The 17,429-nt window shown below is 42.8% G+C and overlaps 1 protein-coding gene across 4 annotated transcripts in view; it reads right to left on the reverse strand.

Moving 5' to 3' along the window:
* Window positions 1–17,429, reverse strand: part of PCDH11X (protocadherin 11 X-linked) — a 983,439-nt gene that overhangs the window by 816,794 nt on the left and 149,216 nt on the right. For 2 of the 4 annotated variants that reach the window (XM_038417020.2, XM_043491962.1), the window contains exons 3-4: window positions 10,813–10,860; window positions 473–2,959 (exon numbers count right to left, since the gene is read on the reverse strand). In XM_038417020.2, coding sequence (XP_038272948.1) covers window positions 473–2,959; window positions 10,813–10,860 — 2,535 coding nt within the window. The remainder of the gene's footprint in view (window positions 1–472; window positions 2,960–10,812; window positions 10,861–17,429) is intronic. The other 2 variants (XM_043491961.1, XM_043491963.1) reach the window with 1 other exon arrangement.

Raw genomic sequence — 17,429 nt, forward strand, 5'->3', positions numbered from 1 at the left:
GCTTGCTTTTGAGAGACCTTGAGGTACAGCTCTGTCCAAATGAAGGCTCCAATTCCAGACTTCATTAGCATTACGAACCACTTATCAGATGCTGCAAAGCTTTATTGCTTTCCACCTGGCCTAGATAACTTAGATTCCTGAGTATACAATACTAGGGAGGATAGTGCTATAACCCTTCTTTGTTTTACAGAGCTGCACAGCTAAATACTATGTAAATGCAGGAAGTACCATACTGCCATCTACAGACAGGAATATCCCCTAATATAATGATTCAATACTAAATTTTCCCACAGCCAAGAGTCACTTTATTCTAATTTTCTCCTTTTAACATTGATGAATCACAAACTGTTTATACTTCAATGTCTCAGCCAAGCATGAACTTTCAGGCTTTTAATCTTTATAGACAAAGTTATTCTGCAGAGCTTAGAGGTACAGACAAAGAGAGAGTGAGCAGCTAGAAACTTTGTATTACCTGTCTGGTGTGGATGGGGCCTGGGGTCTTGAAGCCACCTTGACAGCTGCATTCAGTGACACTATACGGGTCCGAGCTGCTTGAGGAGCACTTGGAGAGCGAGTCACAACCCACTACAAAGGTGTTATCCAGAGGCAGTTCCTGAATGACATGGTGCTTCTTAGGGGGTACAGGAGTCTCGGGTTTAATTTGAAAGGTGGGCTGTGGAGAGGCAGACTTGTAATGCTTTGCTAAATCTGGGCTGTCAGGCTTAAATGTGGTTGGTGTGGTGGCCCAGTTATATTTTCCCATAGTCTGTTCTTCTAGCTCTACGGGAATGTCTAAAGTGCCATTTATATGCTCATGGGCAGGATCGTCGGGCTTAGATTCTTCAATTGTCACAAAGTTGAGAAGGAGGCTTTTAGGAGAGCGCTTCTTTTTCTTCTTCTTCTTCTTGATCTGTCGGTTCTCCTGGTTCGGGGAGACCCATTCCCCACTCTGCTTGCTTTTTTGGACAACCTTGTGCCGGGGTGTCTGGCGGCATCGTACCAAAGCAGTGACAAAAATGACCAGGATGACTGTCATGGTGCCTGCAATTATAGCAATGATGATTTTGACATAGTCATTGGTCTGTGGGGTTATCTCACCATCCCCAACATTCTGGCCCACTGGTGTTTCCATATTTCTGCGCACCATCTCCTGCACATATGAACCATTGGTGATGGTTTCATTCACAAATAAATGCACCAGTGCTATGGTATAAAGAGACTCTGGCTGTCCTAAATCATTGACTTTTACCACCAGCCTATGTAAGCCATGATCTGCTGTGATTACCTTCTCTTTCAAAGTAATGTTGCCTGTTAACTGATCGATTGTAAACAAACCTCTAGAGTTCCCACCTATAATGCTGTAGCGGAGCTCTGCATTCATCCCTGTATCATTGTCAACTGCAAAGACTTTAGTCACCACAGACCCTGGATTGGTGGCTGTGGGAATCAAGTCATAGGAATAGTTAGATGAAGGGATGACGAAAACCGGCCTGTTGTCATTCACATCAACTACATTTATGGTCACTTTGGCAGTGGAAGAGCGTTGCACTCTTCCTCCATCAACAGCTTTCACCTGGAAAGTGTAAGAACCTTGTTGCTCTCTATCAAATGTAATATTAGGTCTTATTACACCAGTAAGTGGATCGATAATGAAATTCTCTCTGCCATTTAATATAGAGAGAGTAACCGCAGCATTCTCTCCAGAGTCAGCATCAGTAACTGTGATGAGCCCCACTGTGCCATACATGGGCAGGTTTTCTGGCACATAGAAATTGTATTCATTGTGGGTAAAAGCAGGGCTGTTGTCATTCTGGTCCAGAACTGATAGTGTCACAGTAGTATTGGTCTGCAATGGTGGCATCCCATTATCCCTAGCCAGTACAGTGAAGGAGTACTTGTCCTGCTTTTCCCTGTCCAGCTTTCTCACTGCTGTCAGAACTCCTGTGCGTCGATCCAGGTTGAAAATGGGGGGTGCATCTGAACTCAGCATATAGCTGATCTCAGCATTGCGTCCGCTGTCTGCATCTGTGGCACTGATCTTGGTCAGCTGGGTACCAGGAGCATTGTTCTCAGGAATGGAGAGTCCTATGACAGGCTGTGTGAAAACTGGGGCATTGTCATTTTCATCTTTGATTTTGATCAGCAGCATTGCAGACTGATTTAAGGGAGGTTTCCCTGAATCAGAGGCCACTATTTTAATGGCATATTCTCGCGTAGCCTCATAGTCTAGAAATGTGGCAGTCTCCAATAGAAACTGATTATCAAACACTGGCTTTAACCTAAAAGGGACATCATGGTCTGTGAAGCAGGTAACTTTTCCATTCAGATCAGCATCCTTGTCCATTACTGTAATCAGGGCAACTTTTGTATTGAGAGGTGCTTTCTCAGACAGGAGCACAGTCCCATTCACTGGATTGATGATGTATCTTGTGTCTATGGATGGGACATTATCGTTAATATCTGTGATATTTACTGTCACTGTTGCTCTTGATGGAGTTGAGCTGCCATCACTTGCCAAAACAGTTAACTTGTGTACGGGTGACACCTCCCTGTCCAGTGGTTCCTTAATTGTGATGAGGCCAGTAGTGTTATCTAAGGCAAAGTGCCTTTTAGCCAGACTGGAGATCTGATTGCTGAAAAAGAAGTGGATCTGTGCATTTGAGCCCAGATCAGCATCAGTGGCATGGAGCTGAGAAACTGAGGTGCCCACAGGAGCATTTTCTGGAATGCTAACTTCAATGTCATTTTCCTTAAAGACTGGGCGATTGTCATTCACATCAGTAACCGTTACTTGTAGGATGGCTGTACTGGATCTGGGAGGTGTTCCACCATCTTCAACTTTAATCTTCATCACATATGTGTCTTTCTGCTCCCTGTCCAGGATCTGCTGAACAATCAACTGTGGCCACTTATCTCCCTCAGGTGTTTCAATTATATCAAGTCCAAATACATTTTGACCCTAGAAGACACAGAAAGAAGAACAATTTTTATTATGAAAATATATTACAAATAGATACACATATCTTTACTGTGCATGCGGGATCCCATGAAAATACCTTTATAGGTGTATTTATACATTTACTTCTAGATTAAGCCTTTAGCCTTTGCCTGAGCACAGGGCAGTGTGTACCTGTGCCTCCCTAGTAGCAGGCCTGAACAGGAATGGTGTTTCAGAGCATCAAGGTTTCCTTTACAGCTCCAGCTCAAATTACAGCAACTACTGAAAACATATGGCTTATTTCCTATTTTACACCTAGCTGGGGGGTGGGAGGGAAGGGGAGAAGTTGTCAAGGCTCGACTTACATCAGACCCCATGCTTACAGAGGGGCAGTATCCACAGGGCTAGGGCTAGGGCTGTTCCCCACAACAAGGCTGGACCTGAGATTTGGGGAGGGCAAGCAAAAGCACAGGGGGACTTAATCCCCAGTTCAGCAAAGCAAGACAAGGGTACAATCTGTAGCATTTAGAGAAAAGAAAAACTACACCATATTGAAAAGGGGATTACCACATAATTTAAGATTCAAGTGGCACAGTCACAACTGAGACATGTTAGGTTATTAGTAATACATGAAAATCAGGAAGAATTATTCCCCTTTTCATCACTATGTATTTCATATTTGCAGTGAAAAATACATTCCAAGTGTGAAAATAAGATGTTTTTTTCTTATGAATAATACCATAGGACTATTGCATTTACACTCTAAGTAATAAGATCCTGTAATAGGGTTTGTTGAACACTTTATGCCCTTCTTACAGCAAGTAATGCATTTATATGTGCAGACACTGTAAAAACACAGGTTTTAGAGTAGCAGCCGTGTTAGTCTGTATTCGCAAAAAAGAAAAGGAGTACTTGTGGCACCTTAGAGACTAACAAATTTATTTGAGCATAAGCTTTCGTGAGCTACAGCTCACTTCACTCCGAATGCATCCGATGACAGATGTGCATTGATTATTCTATCATTAGCTCCTGCAACTACAACAAACACTATATACCGACTTTTAATTCATGAAACTACATACCCAATTTAGCTTTTCTTTAACTATCACATATGACAAGAGACACATTTTTCATTATAACATATGATTTTGGCTTAAACATATAACTTCAGTTCCCTGTCATTAGCAGTAAACTGCTAGTATCTCTCTAAAAATTAGAATCTTTACTGAAAATATCAACATTTTAACAAAATGTTTTTGCAAAATTGCTACCATATAGAATGTAATAGGGATTAAGTAAATACAGAGTTCTATAGAAATTATTCTAAAAAAATACCAAATATAATAGAGAACTAGCTCTTCTATGCAATTTTTAAACTGATCTACAGCAACACATAGAAAATTACATTCCTGTTATATTAGAGTATGTCTACACAGCTGCCGGGAGCGAGTCTCACAGCCCTGGTTGCCAGATTTCTGATAGCAGGTCTCATGCTGGTGTGCTGAAAATAACAGTGTGGAAGTTCGAGCTTCAGAACTTCAGAGTCTGAGCCCGAACATAAAAGCAATGTCTACACAGCTATTGTTAGTGCACTGGTACGGGCCCTGCTATCACATCTGTTGACCCCAGCAGCTATGTAGCCATACCCTTATAGGTTAATTTTAAAATGGTAAAAACAACTTATTGTTCTCTATTAAACTCCACAGGATCAGATCTTTCCATATGGAGTGCAGACTCTTAAGCCTGATCTATACTACAAGTTTATGTTGAATTTAGCAGCGTTAAATTGAATTAACTCTGCACCCGTCTACATAACAAAGCCATTTTTTTTTACATAAAGGGCTCTTAAAATTGATTTCTGTTCTCCTCCCTGACAAGGGGATTAGCGCTGAAATCGACATCACCGTTTCAAATTAGGGTTAGTGTGGACGCAATTCAATGGTATTGGCCTCTGGGAGCTATCCCACAGTGCACCATTGTGACTGTTCTGGACAGCACTCTGAACTCGGATGCACTGGCCAGGTGTACAGCAAACCGCCGGGAACTTTTTAATCTCATTTCCTGTTTGGCCAGGCGAGCTCATCAGCAAGGTGACCAGGCAGAACTCATCAGCACAGGTAACCATGCAGTCCCAGAATCGAAAAAGAGCTCCAGCATGGACCAAACGGGAGGTACTAGATCTGATCGCTGTATGAGGAGACGAATCTGTGCTATCAGAACTATGTTCCAAAAGATGAAATGCCAAAACATTTCAAAAAATCTCCGAGGCCATGATGGACAGAGGCTACAGCAGGGACACAACACAGTGCCAACTGAAACTTAAGGACTTCAGACAAGCGTACCAGAAAAGCAAGAATCAAATGGACGCTCCGGGACAGAGCCCCAAATTTACCACTTCTGCGCTGAGCTGCATGCAATTTTTGGGGGGGGGGGGCACCACCACTATCCCACCCCGTCCGTGGACTCTGATGATGGGGTACTCTCCAACATGCCTGAGGATTTTGCAGATGGGGAAGATGAGGAGGAGGAGAACGAGCTTGAGGCGAGCACACAGTACACCGTTCTCCCAAACAGTCAGGATCTTTTTATCACCCTGACTGAAATACCCTCCCAACCCAACCAAGCCAGAGAAGGGACCTCTGGTGAGTGTACCTTTTTAAATATAACATACGTTTTAAAAGCAAGCATTTTTTAATGATTAATTTGCCCTGAGGACTTGAGATGCATTTGTGGCCAGTAGAGCTACTGGAAAAGTCTGTTAACGTGTCTGGGGATGGAGCGGAAATCCTCCAGGGACATCTCCATGAAGCTCTCCTGGAGGTACTCTGAAAGCCTTTGCAGAAGGTTTCTGGGGAGAGGAGCCTTATTCTGTCCTCCATGGTAGGACACTTTACCACACCATGCAAGTAGCAAGTAATCTGGTATCATTCCATAACAAAGCCTGGCAGCATATGGTCCCGGTGTTTGCTGGTATTCAAGCAACATCCATTCTTTATCTCTGTGTTATCCTCAGGAGAGTGATATCGTTCATGGTAACCTGGTTGAAATATGGGAATTTAATTAAGGGGACATTCAGAGGTGGCCGTTCCTACTGGGCTGTTTGCCTGTGGCTGAAAAGAAATCCTCCCCGCAGTTAGCCAAGTGGTGGGAGGGGGGCATTGGCGCTGAGCTGTTCGCGTTTGGCTAGCAGGGATCTTCCCTGATACGAGCCACATGGTGGGGGGAGGGGTAAAGCGATCATCCCAGATAATTGGATGTGGGGGGGTTAGTTTGGTTTCTGCTGCTGCACATTAACAGGAAAACCGCAGCACTAAATGGCCAACTCAACGGGCTTTGCTTGGTATGGGAAAGGAGGGCACGGCTGTTCTGAAGGTTGCAGAAGCTGAAAGACTATGGCTTGCCATGGCTGCCTGCAAGCCGAATTTTGTTGCCCGGCCCTGCGTGTGTGATCTCTAACACCAGAGCCACAGGCACTCAATATAAGATGCAAAATGCAACCACGTACCAAAATCACATGTGCTATGTAATGTGAATAGCGTTGTTCACCATGAAAGAGTCTGTAAAATGTATCTTTTTAAATACTTTTTTTTCCTCCCGCAGCTGCAAATGTTTTAAGCCTCCCTCCTCCATCCCAAAGGCTATCTCAGATAAGGCAGCGAAAAAAATGCACGCGCGATGAAATGTTCTCTGAGCTCATGCAGTCGTCTGCCACTGACAGAGCTCAGCAGAATGTGTGGAGCGACCCAGTAACACAGTATAGGAAAGCAGCCAATGAACATGAGGACAAGAGGAATGATCAAGATGAGAGGTGGTGGCAGGAAGATCAGAGGAGGCAGGATGCAACACTGGGGCTAATGGGGGAGCAAATGGACATGCTATGGCATCTGTTGGAGGTTCAGGAATGGCAGCAGGATCAGAGACTGCTGCTGCAGCCCCGGTTTAACTGCCCTCCCTCCTCCCCAAGTTCCATAGCCTCACCCAGATGCCCAAGAATGCGGGCCGGGGAGGGGAAGGCTCCGGGCACCCAACCACTCCACCCCAGTGGACAGCCCAAGCAACAGAAGGCTGTCATTCAACAAGTTTTGAAGTGGCCTTTTCCTTCCCTCCTACTCTCCTCCCACACCCCACCTGGGCTACCTTGTGAGCTATCTCCCTATTTTTATAATCAATTAATAAAGAATACATGTTTTTTAAATGATAGTGACTTTATTTCCTTTGCAAGCAAGCTGAGATCGAAGGGGAGAGGGTGGGTAGCTTACAGGGAATTTAGGAGTAACCAAGGGGGCGGGTTTTCATCAAGGAGAAACAAACGGAAGTGTCACACGGTACCCTGGTCAGTCATGAAACTGTTTTTCAAAGCTTCTCTGATGCGCAGCACTTCCTGCTGTGTTCTTCTAATCGCCCTGCTGTCTGGCTGCGCGTATTCAGTGGCCAGGCGATTTGCCTCAACCACCCACCCCACTAAGAGTCTCCCCGTTACTCTCACAGAGATTGTGGAGCACACAGCAAGCAGCAATAACAATGGGAATATTAGTTTTGCAGAGGTCTGAGCGAGTCAGTAAACTATGCCAGCGACCCTTTAAACATACAAATGCACACTCTACCACCATTCTGCACTTGCTCAGCCTATAGTTGAACAGCTCCTTACTACTGTCCAGGGTGCCTGTGTATGACTTCATGAGCCATGGCATTAAGGGGTAGGCTGGGTCCCCAAGGATAACTATAGGCGTTTCAACATCCCCAATGGTTATTTTCTAGTCTGGGAATAAAGTCCCTTCCTGCAGCTTTTGAAACAGACCAGAGTTCCTGAAGATGCAAGCGTCATGTACCTTTCCCGGCCATCCCACGTTGAAGTTGGTGAAACGTCCCTTGTGATCCACAAGTGCTTGGCAGCACCATTGAAAAGTACCCCTTGCGGTTTATGTACTGGCTGCCCTGGTGGTCCAGTCCCAAGATAGGGATATGCGTTTCGTATATAGCTCCATCACAGTTAGGGGATCCCATTGCAGCAAAGCCATCTACTATGACCTGCATATTTCCCAAAGTCATTGCCTTTGATAGCAGCAGCTCAATGATTGTGCTGGCTACTTGCATCACAGCAACCCCCACAGTAGATTTGTCCACTCCAAATTGATTACCGACTGACTGGTAGCTCTCTGGCATTGCAAGCTTCCACAGGGCTATTGCCACTTGCTTCTCAACTGTGAGGGCTGCTCTCATCTTGGTACTGTTGCACTTCAGGGTAGGGGAAAGCAAGTCACAAAGTTCCATGAAAGTGCCCTTATGCATGTGAAAGTTTCGGAGCTACTGAGAATCATCCCAAACCTGCAATACTATAAAAAGAAAAGGAGTACTTGTGGCACCTTAGAGACTAACAAATTTATTAGAGCATAAGCTTTCGTGAGCTACAGCTCACTTCATCGGATGCATTTGGTGGAAAAAACAGAGGAGAGATTTATATACACACACACACAGAGAACATGAAACAATGGGTTTATCATACACACTGTAAGGAGAGTGATCACTTAAGATAAGCCATCACCATGAAAGGTTTTCCTCCTTCCCCCCCCTGCTGCTGGTGATGGCTTATCTTAAGTGATCACTCTCCTTACAGTGTGTATGATAAACCCATTGTTTCATGTTCTCTGTGTGTGTGTGTATATAAATCTCTCCTCTGTTTTTTCCACCAAATGCATCCGATGAAGTGAGCTGTAGCTCACGAAAGCTTATGCTCTAATAAATTTGTTAGTCTCTAAGGTGCCACAAGTACTCCTTTTCTTTTTGCGAATACAGACTAACACGGCTGCTACTCTGAAACCTGCAATACTATGCGGTCCCACCAGTCTGTGCTTGTTTCCTGGGCCCACAATCGGCATTCTACAGCATGAGCCTGCCCCATTAACACCATGGTCTCCAAATTGCCGGGGACCATGGTTTTCGAGAAATCTGTGTCCATGTCCTCATCACTCTCGTCACCATGCTGCCGTCGCCTCCTCGCCTGGTTTTTCAGGTTCTGGTTCTGCATCAACTGCACCATAATGTGTGAGGTGTTTACAATGGTCATAATTGCTGCGGTGAGCTGAACAGGCTCCATGCTTGCTGGGCTATGACGTCTACTCGGGCAATCCAGGGAAAAGGGCGTGAAATGTTGCTTTCACAGAGGGAGGGTTGACTGACAACATTTACCCACAATTACCCGTGACAAATTTTTGGCCCCATCAGGCATTGGGAGCTCAGCCCAGAATTCCAATGGGCAGCGGGGACTGCGGGAACTGTGGGATAGCTACCTACAATGCACTGCTCGGAATGTCAGCGCTTGCCACGGTACTGTAGATGCACACCACCAAATTGATGTGCTTAGTGCAGATGTATGCACACAATCTGTTCCCCAAAATTAACTTCTGTAAAATAGGAATAATTCCGTAGTGTAGACATACCCTTACACTCATCTTTTCCTTCCATCCCTTTTATTGCCAAAGTGACAGCAGTGAGTAGTTAGGATGTGGTCTAACCACATATACCTAATACACCCTTCTGGCAGAATTCTTTGCTAACATCCTATAGAATATTTTAGAGAATTATATGCCTGCTATAGAATTCTTTAGGTTTTTTTTTTTAAAAAAAGCAACAGGAAGGATATCAGTCTATACATTTCATTGGTTTTTAAAAGTAATATCTATAAAACCATAGTAGTTTCATTCCTCTTAAATGGTATAGGACTTTTCTATAGGGAGAATAGTGTTTTCTTATACAATTGTAAATATCTTAAGGGTCACTATGCTGACACAACTCATGCATAGCTGTAGTAGATGTCTTTTGTAATTACAATGATAACTTTAATATTCACACAAAAAGTATAAACACACACAAAGCCAAGCTTAGGATGCCTAGGGTCAAAGGCATATTTTAAATTGTGCAAAATACACAAGTGTCAGTAAAGCCAGTCAAAATGACAATTAATGCAGATTTTTTTTAACAAACCAATTCAAGCATACCTGTGGTTCATATTGTTGAAATGAATAAGAATAGGGACTGTGACATTAAATAGACACTTTAACACAGCTATAGGGAGGATGGAAAGCTCTCCCACTTTAAACAATCTTTGAAAAATGATGAAACATTCAACAACAAAAGGGATTATAAGGCTCTAACTGACTCCTCCATGAGTAAAGAAATTTAGAGTTAAGAATGATAATCTAGGCTGAGCTATCAGCTTTAACTCTCACCAAACAAACACAGAAGATGAAATTCTGACTCCACTGAAGCTAATGGGACATTGGCACTGACTTCAAGAGGTCAAGATTTCACCCATAGGGCTAGATTCTGACACCCTTATTCACCAAGATGTCCCACTGCATCACAGGGATTATTCCTCGTGTTGGGTGCTGCTCTACAGCAGCAAAGGTATCAGAATTTAGCTCATACTATAAATATAATAGAAAGTTAGCCCATATAAAGTTCACCTTCAAAGTGCTTTACAAACAATACTCTTAAAACTGGGAAGTATTATCCCAATTTTTTGATGTGGGTAACAAAGGAAGAGTTAAAATATCTCATTTTAAGACATGCTAAGCACTGTAACTCCCATCTATTCAAGGCAAAAGAGGCTTCTCTTTCCAGAACCAGGATTAGCATTAAGGAGCTCCTGGCTCAGACCATGAGACTCTCTCTCTCTCTCTCTCTCTCTCTCTCTCTCTCTCTCTCTCAAAAGAGAAGCACAGTGATATGCACTTAAGCAACAGTATCAGCCCAGATTTTCAGCTTAAACTCTGCTTCCTCACATTATAAGACCATTCACTTCTACTGGATTCATGCAGTACATTGAGAGGTTCCTGTAATCAGTATTTTTGTTGAAAGAACTCTGCTATATTTACCTGATCATTCGTAATGGATCCAAATGTCCTTTTCGGTGCTGTTTTGGGCTGTCATGTAAATACAAAATTAGAAAGTTTTTAAAATGTGTAACATTGAAGTAGACCTGTAAATACACAACTATTCAAACACGGACACTCAACACAGTGAACTGGAACAGTTCTTTAGGTGCTACAACAGGCTAGTGTGCTAGGACTTAAGAGGAGGCTCCTAAGGTCCAGTCCTGTACAAACTTGTTTCTGACATATGCGATTCTGCAGTATCACAAGCTGTCTCATTGAACTCAGTGGGATTCAGATTCTGGAGTAAGAGCTAAGCCTAGCAGGAAATATTTGCATGATTGGGCTCTTAGATGGCAGATCACTAACTGGATGAACGGGAAAAGCAAAGCCATGGGTCAATGCAGGCACCATTAACATGGCCTGCCGTGGCCAAGACTACTCAGGAAATTAAGTTTGTGAACCAATAAACAGATAGACAGTAACAGCTCTATTGGATGCTGATAAACTGATAGACCACAATGGCTTCTTAAATAAATAGAGCCCAAACCTCCCAACTATGGTAAAAAAAAATCACATTAAAAATGTACAATACTCTGTGATGAATAGCACTTTGGATTTTAAAAGGGAATCAGGGTTTGTGATTATTTTTGAGACCGTCAGAGAGTATTTGTTCAGTAATACTCAAATAAGGGGTAGATCCTGTAAGGTGCATAGTGTGCTTATATTTCACTAAAGCAGAATGCTCAGCACCTTACAGAAACAGGCCCTGATTGGCAAGAAAACTCATTCTTAATATTAAAGGTCTTGTTTCTGCAGGCATGTTTATCTTAAGGCAATTTATTCACAGTGCATAAAATTAAGCATATTTTAACAGGGTGAGGACCTAAATCTTTTTAGCAGATTGTACAAATGACAAAATCTATACAGAATGTATATAAGAAATATTCAAAGTGATAATAAAATATACAATGAGCAAGTGGGCCCATACAGTTTAACCATCCTAAAATGTAGGAACCTACCATACAAAACACTTGTGGTTAGATAATCCTGGCATCAGACTGTGAATCAGCTATAATGGTTTCCTGACTCCTTGGTACAAAATTATTCTAAACAGATAAGTCATTTGCAAAAATAATACTTTAATAAGAAAATCTTCAGTATATAAGCACATTGCATCCAAAGGATCCTAAAGTGCTCTAAGAACCACCCCCTCCCCCCAAAATAGCTCAGCTGTTTGCTGGCTGAGGAAGATTTCACGTATAGCCAAGTAGGAAACATTTGCAATTCTGCTGAACATACAAGGTAGGTCCCAATGTTCTGTTGTTGTCAAGAGAATTCCTATGGAACACTGTAGCACAGCAGGTGCAGTCGAGAATGAGCCAAAGAGAAAGGATTACAGTAACACAGGCACATAAGATTTCCAATGCAAAATTATACAGGAGCTGCAAAATGAGATAGATCGGTTTTCAGATTTTATTTTTAAAAAGCGTGCATATTTCTTTCAAGCTTGACACTTTGAATGTGAAATGTGTAAATTCCCACAGATGAAGTAGTGTGCTGATACCACAGTACAAGCATCATAATAGTGTGATGCGGAGAATTTGTGTTGGAGGGGAAACTATTAAAGGTGGCAGCCCTGGTTACCCGGATAAGACAGCCTGAAAAATACAAGAGACATTACTCTCAGTCTTTCAGCAATAACATTAAATTTAGCTTCCCAAGCATTTCAGTGCTTGTGTATTCCTCCTAAACCTCCTTTTTGTTCAGATTACAATACTTTGGACCACTTACTGATTCTCTGCTGACTTGCCCATTGTATCTCTTACCTTTCTCTCCCTTTTGGAATAATGATTCCTTATCCGTACTTTGTGCTGAGCCCCCGCCTAGTATTATGCTCGCTATCAATATAATGTAAGTAGTTAGGCTTTGAGTGTATGGATAGGAAAGCTTTGCTTGTGATTTACAGGTGGCTCTTGTATTTTTCAGGCTCTCTCTTATCCTGAGTAACCAGGGCTGCCACCTTTAACAGTTTCCCCTCCAACACAAATTCTCCGCATCACACTATTATGATGCTTGTACTGTGGTATCAGCACATACTTCATCTCATCAGGATGTAATCTCATGACAGCATGAAATAATTTGAAGGTCACTTGAGTGGTTCTACAAATTTAGCTCAAATGGATTCCTATCTGGGTACATCACTAATGCAGCCAAGTGTCTCACAAGCATTAATTAATGTATCCTCACAATACTTTGAGGTAAGGAAGTATTACTACTCCCATTTTACAGATGGGGCCCTGAGGCAGAGAGAGAGTACATCACTTGTCCAACATCATGCAAAGAGTCCATGGCACATCCAGAAACTGAACCCATTCTCTTGAGTACCACTCCAAACCCTTAAACTCAAAATCATTCTTCTTTTAGGGAGAGTTTCCCCAAAACAGGGACAGGTAACAAATGTAGATAGGAGAACTAGAAAAATGGATTATTCTCCACATCACATCCCATTATATATGTAGAAAGACATACACACACACTCTACTGAACAGGAGATTGATTAAGTACATGATGGACAGTTTAAGGTATTGAATATGACAGTGTTATTCTAAATGCTTCCATTTTTTCATAGCCTGAAGGAGGGTTCCAGAAACATTTCCTGTCCCAGCAATTTCCCCCTTCCTTGTAATGGCACTAGAATTTATACAGGGAAGAAAGGACTTGGGGTTTACAGTAGGTATCACATTGTTCTTTATTTTATTATAAAATAGAATTTTTATGATAGCATATTCTATATGTTACACCATTATAGATTGATGCATTTGCCAGTTAAGGTTAACAGGGACCAAAGAACCAATCATCTGTAAATATATGATTACACATTTCATGGATATCACTTACCAACACATAATTGTGATTCAGGAAGTGTCAGGCAGAAAGCTTTTCTGGGTACTCTCTCAACAAAAGCTAAATAAAGAGCCCATTCTGCTGTGGCCACCTGAACAAGGCACCTTGAGATTCTAAATACATTTTTAGAGTTATCGGATGACCAGGAGTTTGAGCAATGTGGACCTGCAATACACCCTATTCCTTCCCTGCTCTGTAACCAGGTAGACTGTCAAGAAGAGGAAGATTCAGAATGACATCCACTTGTGCACAGGAAAACACAGGCAACTGTGTTCCTTACCATAAAAAAGATGCTGCTCAGCATACTTACCACTTCCATCCATTTCAATGGGAACTGAGGGTGATGGACATATGGCTTTAGAGAGAAAAGGTAGATGAGGTAATATTTATTAGACCAACATCTGTTGGCGAGAGAGACAAGTTTATAAGCTATATAGACTTTTCCTCAGCTTTTTGAGCTCTGTGTAGCTCAAAAGTTTGTCTCTCTCACCAACAGAAGTTAGTCCAATAAAAGATATTACCTTACCCACCTTGTCTCTCTAATATCCTGTGATCAACAACACCACTGCATACATGTAGCTTTGGCTCATAAAGCATGGAAAACAGAAACAAAAAGCCCTTGACACTGTTAAAAAGTAGTGCAAATACACAGAAATTCATGCCCATTAAGTTTAATTTCATTCCCTCCCCCTCCCACCCTAAACAAATACCTGAAGGAAATATGCACATGCCTCCCAAATGTTCTTTTAAGAGACAGAAATTTTACTGAGTTATATAGGTGGGAAAAAAAAGAAATTTGAACCCTCTGATTTTGTATTCATACACTAAAGTTATTTTGCATCATATCTTTTTTGATGTAAGGCCCTTGTAAGCCAAAGTGGGTGAAATTTTTGCATCTTGGTGATATTGTTTACTTTTAGGGGAAAATGTTGACAAAATCTTTGTGTGGGTTACATGGGTAACATAAACACAGACGCTTAACTAGAGATATAGGTGCCTAAATAAGCACAGTAAAAAATAAAAAACAAAATAATGTGTTCTCTTGACTTACATCATAAAAGGGCATTCTTTCATGTACCCATACTATGCCTTAATGTCAAAGTTTTCATTGCTTTATGAATTATGACATTTAAAAGAAGAATACTTTGATCTCAGATTCAGGAAACTTCCAATTCATGTTTGAAATTATGCACACTTATGGAATGTCCAATAATCTCATGCAATAGAGCTTTCCCCCTTCATCTGTTAGTGATATTTCTCTCCCTCACCCCTACACACACATTCACAAATAAACTTGGGCGGGGGGGGAGGTTGTATGCCTCGGGGTAAAAACTGCTGAAATACATATGATGGTAAGACCTTCCAAAATCTTTGTTCTTTGTGGGGATTTGTAAACTCAAAGAGAAAGTTTGTGTTGAACATTGAACTCCCCAGGGGATCATTCTAGTTTTGAGAGAAAAGAAAAAGATATGCTTTTCCAAAAAAAAAAAAAAAAAGTTATCCTTTTTTGTATTATTCTGGGAAAGACATAGCTGAGCCACCTTACTAAAATTTGAAAGGTGCTTGACATATGTATGTACAAGATGCCACTTCACTGCCTATTGGAAGATAAATAACACTGCACTTTCAGAGTTATAAATCTGGTACAGTTGCCCAGAAGAAACATCTAGTGCCAGTAAGTACTAAAAATAGTTGCAGAGATTGGATTCTAAAACTGATTAAATAATGGCTGTTTACTGTGTTGATCAGGGAATGCTCAGGACAGACCAAAAATTTGTTTCTGAACTTTTCTGGTGCTTGATTTATCAGGAAACCAACTTGATATCCCCACTCTCCCCCTCCAACATCTCTACCGTCACTCATTGGTATATATCAGAGTCAATACAAGAAAAGCATGAGTTCCAAAAAGATAAAATATTTCCCTGCTGTATTGTGACAGGGCCACTTTGGAAGTAAACGATGAAACAAAATGACAGCATACGGTATAAATATAGTGAAAACTACAATATATAAATCTTCATTTCACTAAGTATCATTATTTAGCAATTTGTGGTATTACTGAAAGTACCTTCCTTGTGACTTGATTCGGATTAAAAATCCTGGGATCAAAGGAATATTTTAAGTACTCCTAGGGAAATTCTGCACCAAAAAATTTAAAATTCTAAACAAAAAAATTAAAAATGATGTGCACATTTTAAAATTCTTCAAATTGTATTTGTCAGTAAATAAATGTGACTCCAACATCGCAGTGGGGAGCACAGACCACTGGCTGCATTGAGGTGGGAGATCAACCCGAAGCCCCCAGTTCCCCTGGTACCATAGACTCAGCAGTTAGGCTGCATCTGACGCTGACCCTGAGGTCTCTTCCAACCCTAATATTCTATGACAGAGTGCAAGGGCTGGGTCTGCTCCAGAAACACCCCAGGGCCCTGTCCCTCTGCACCAGGTGCACCCAGGTGTGGGTGGGCAGGCTCAGCAGGATCCAAGCATGGAGGGGCTTGGTTTGGGGGGATACAGGTGTGGAGTGTGAGGTTTCTGTGTGGGGCAATCTGGATGTGGGTGATCGGATGTTCAGAGGCTCTCTGGGGTGTTCCAGGTTCAGGGCAATGAGACTCTGCAGGGGATCTCTGCAGGAGTGGAGGGGGGGGGGGGGGCGCTGAGTGTAGGGAGATAGGACTTGGCAATGAAGTTTGTCTGGGTGTGGGGGGCTTAGTGGGGGAGTCTGGGTGCTGGGGGAGTGAGGCTTGATGGGATTGGGGTCCAGGTGCACCCAGTAGGGGATCAGTGGTGTGGGGGTCTGGGAGTGGGGGGCTCGGAGGGGTCCAGGGGTAGGGGGTAGGGCTTGACAGGGTGAGGGTTCGATGGGCCTGCTTAACCAGCTGCTGCCAAGGGGATGCCACATGCCGGGCTCCTGCTTCCCCTCACAATTCCTTTATCCCCTTCTCTTCTCCATTCCCCCTCCCCTCACTCCCACATTCCCCTCCCCCTGCCTTATTCCATCCCCATTCCTTCCCCACTGCCTCTTTCCCTCACTCTCCCATCCCTCATTTTCCACACCACCACCCCTTACCCAGCCCCACCGCGGGCACTCACTGTTGCACAGAATAGAAAACAGGAAGATTCCCAGCACACAGAAGAGAAGTATGACTGGACTAGGACCCATGAGGCGGCATCCAGCTGCAGAGTCAGCAAAGCAGAGACACAGCCTCCTTCAGTTGGGTAGCTCTGCGCTTGCAGAATGGGTGGGAGGACAGTGACATGTAACTCCATGTGCCCCCTCCATGACTCACCTCTGTTTGGAGGAGGGAATACCCCTCCCAAAAAACTGCACCATGGTTGCCCCCCGCGCATGGCTTCCCTTTACTTCCCTGCTGTTTTCTGCAGGGAAAACACAGGAAATCTGCGGGACAGGTGGCGTTTTCTGCCGGCATGCAGTCCTGCAGAATCCCACCAGGAGTAACAATTTGATAGGGAAATACATAAACATACCCAATACTGTACATCACCTGTGTCCCATTTCCAAGGCATTTATTACAACAACATAGACTGATGAATGGCAGTTTCTGGGGGTTTTTTGGCTAAGAAACCACACTCCTACAAATTATCTCATTTGGGTTTATGTGGATGTGTTTCATTTTTTATATTGTCTTCCATATCCCTGCTAGTGATCTAAGTGCACCCAATTTCTGCCTTCCCCTAGAATCAGCAAAAAT

This window comes from Dermochelys coriacea, chromosome 9 (genome assembly GCF_009764565.3).
Source record: "Dermochelys coriacea isolate rDerCor1 chromosome 9, rDerCor1.pri.v4, whole genome shotgun sequence".
NCBI lineage: Eukaryota > Metazoa > Chordata > Testudines > Dermochelyidae > Dermochelys > Dermochelys coriacea.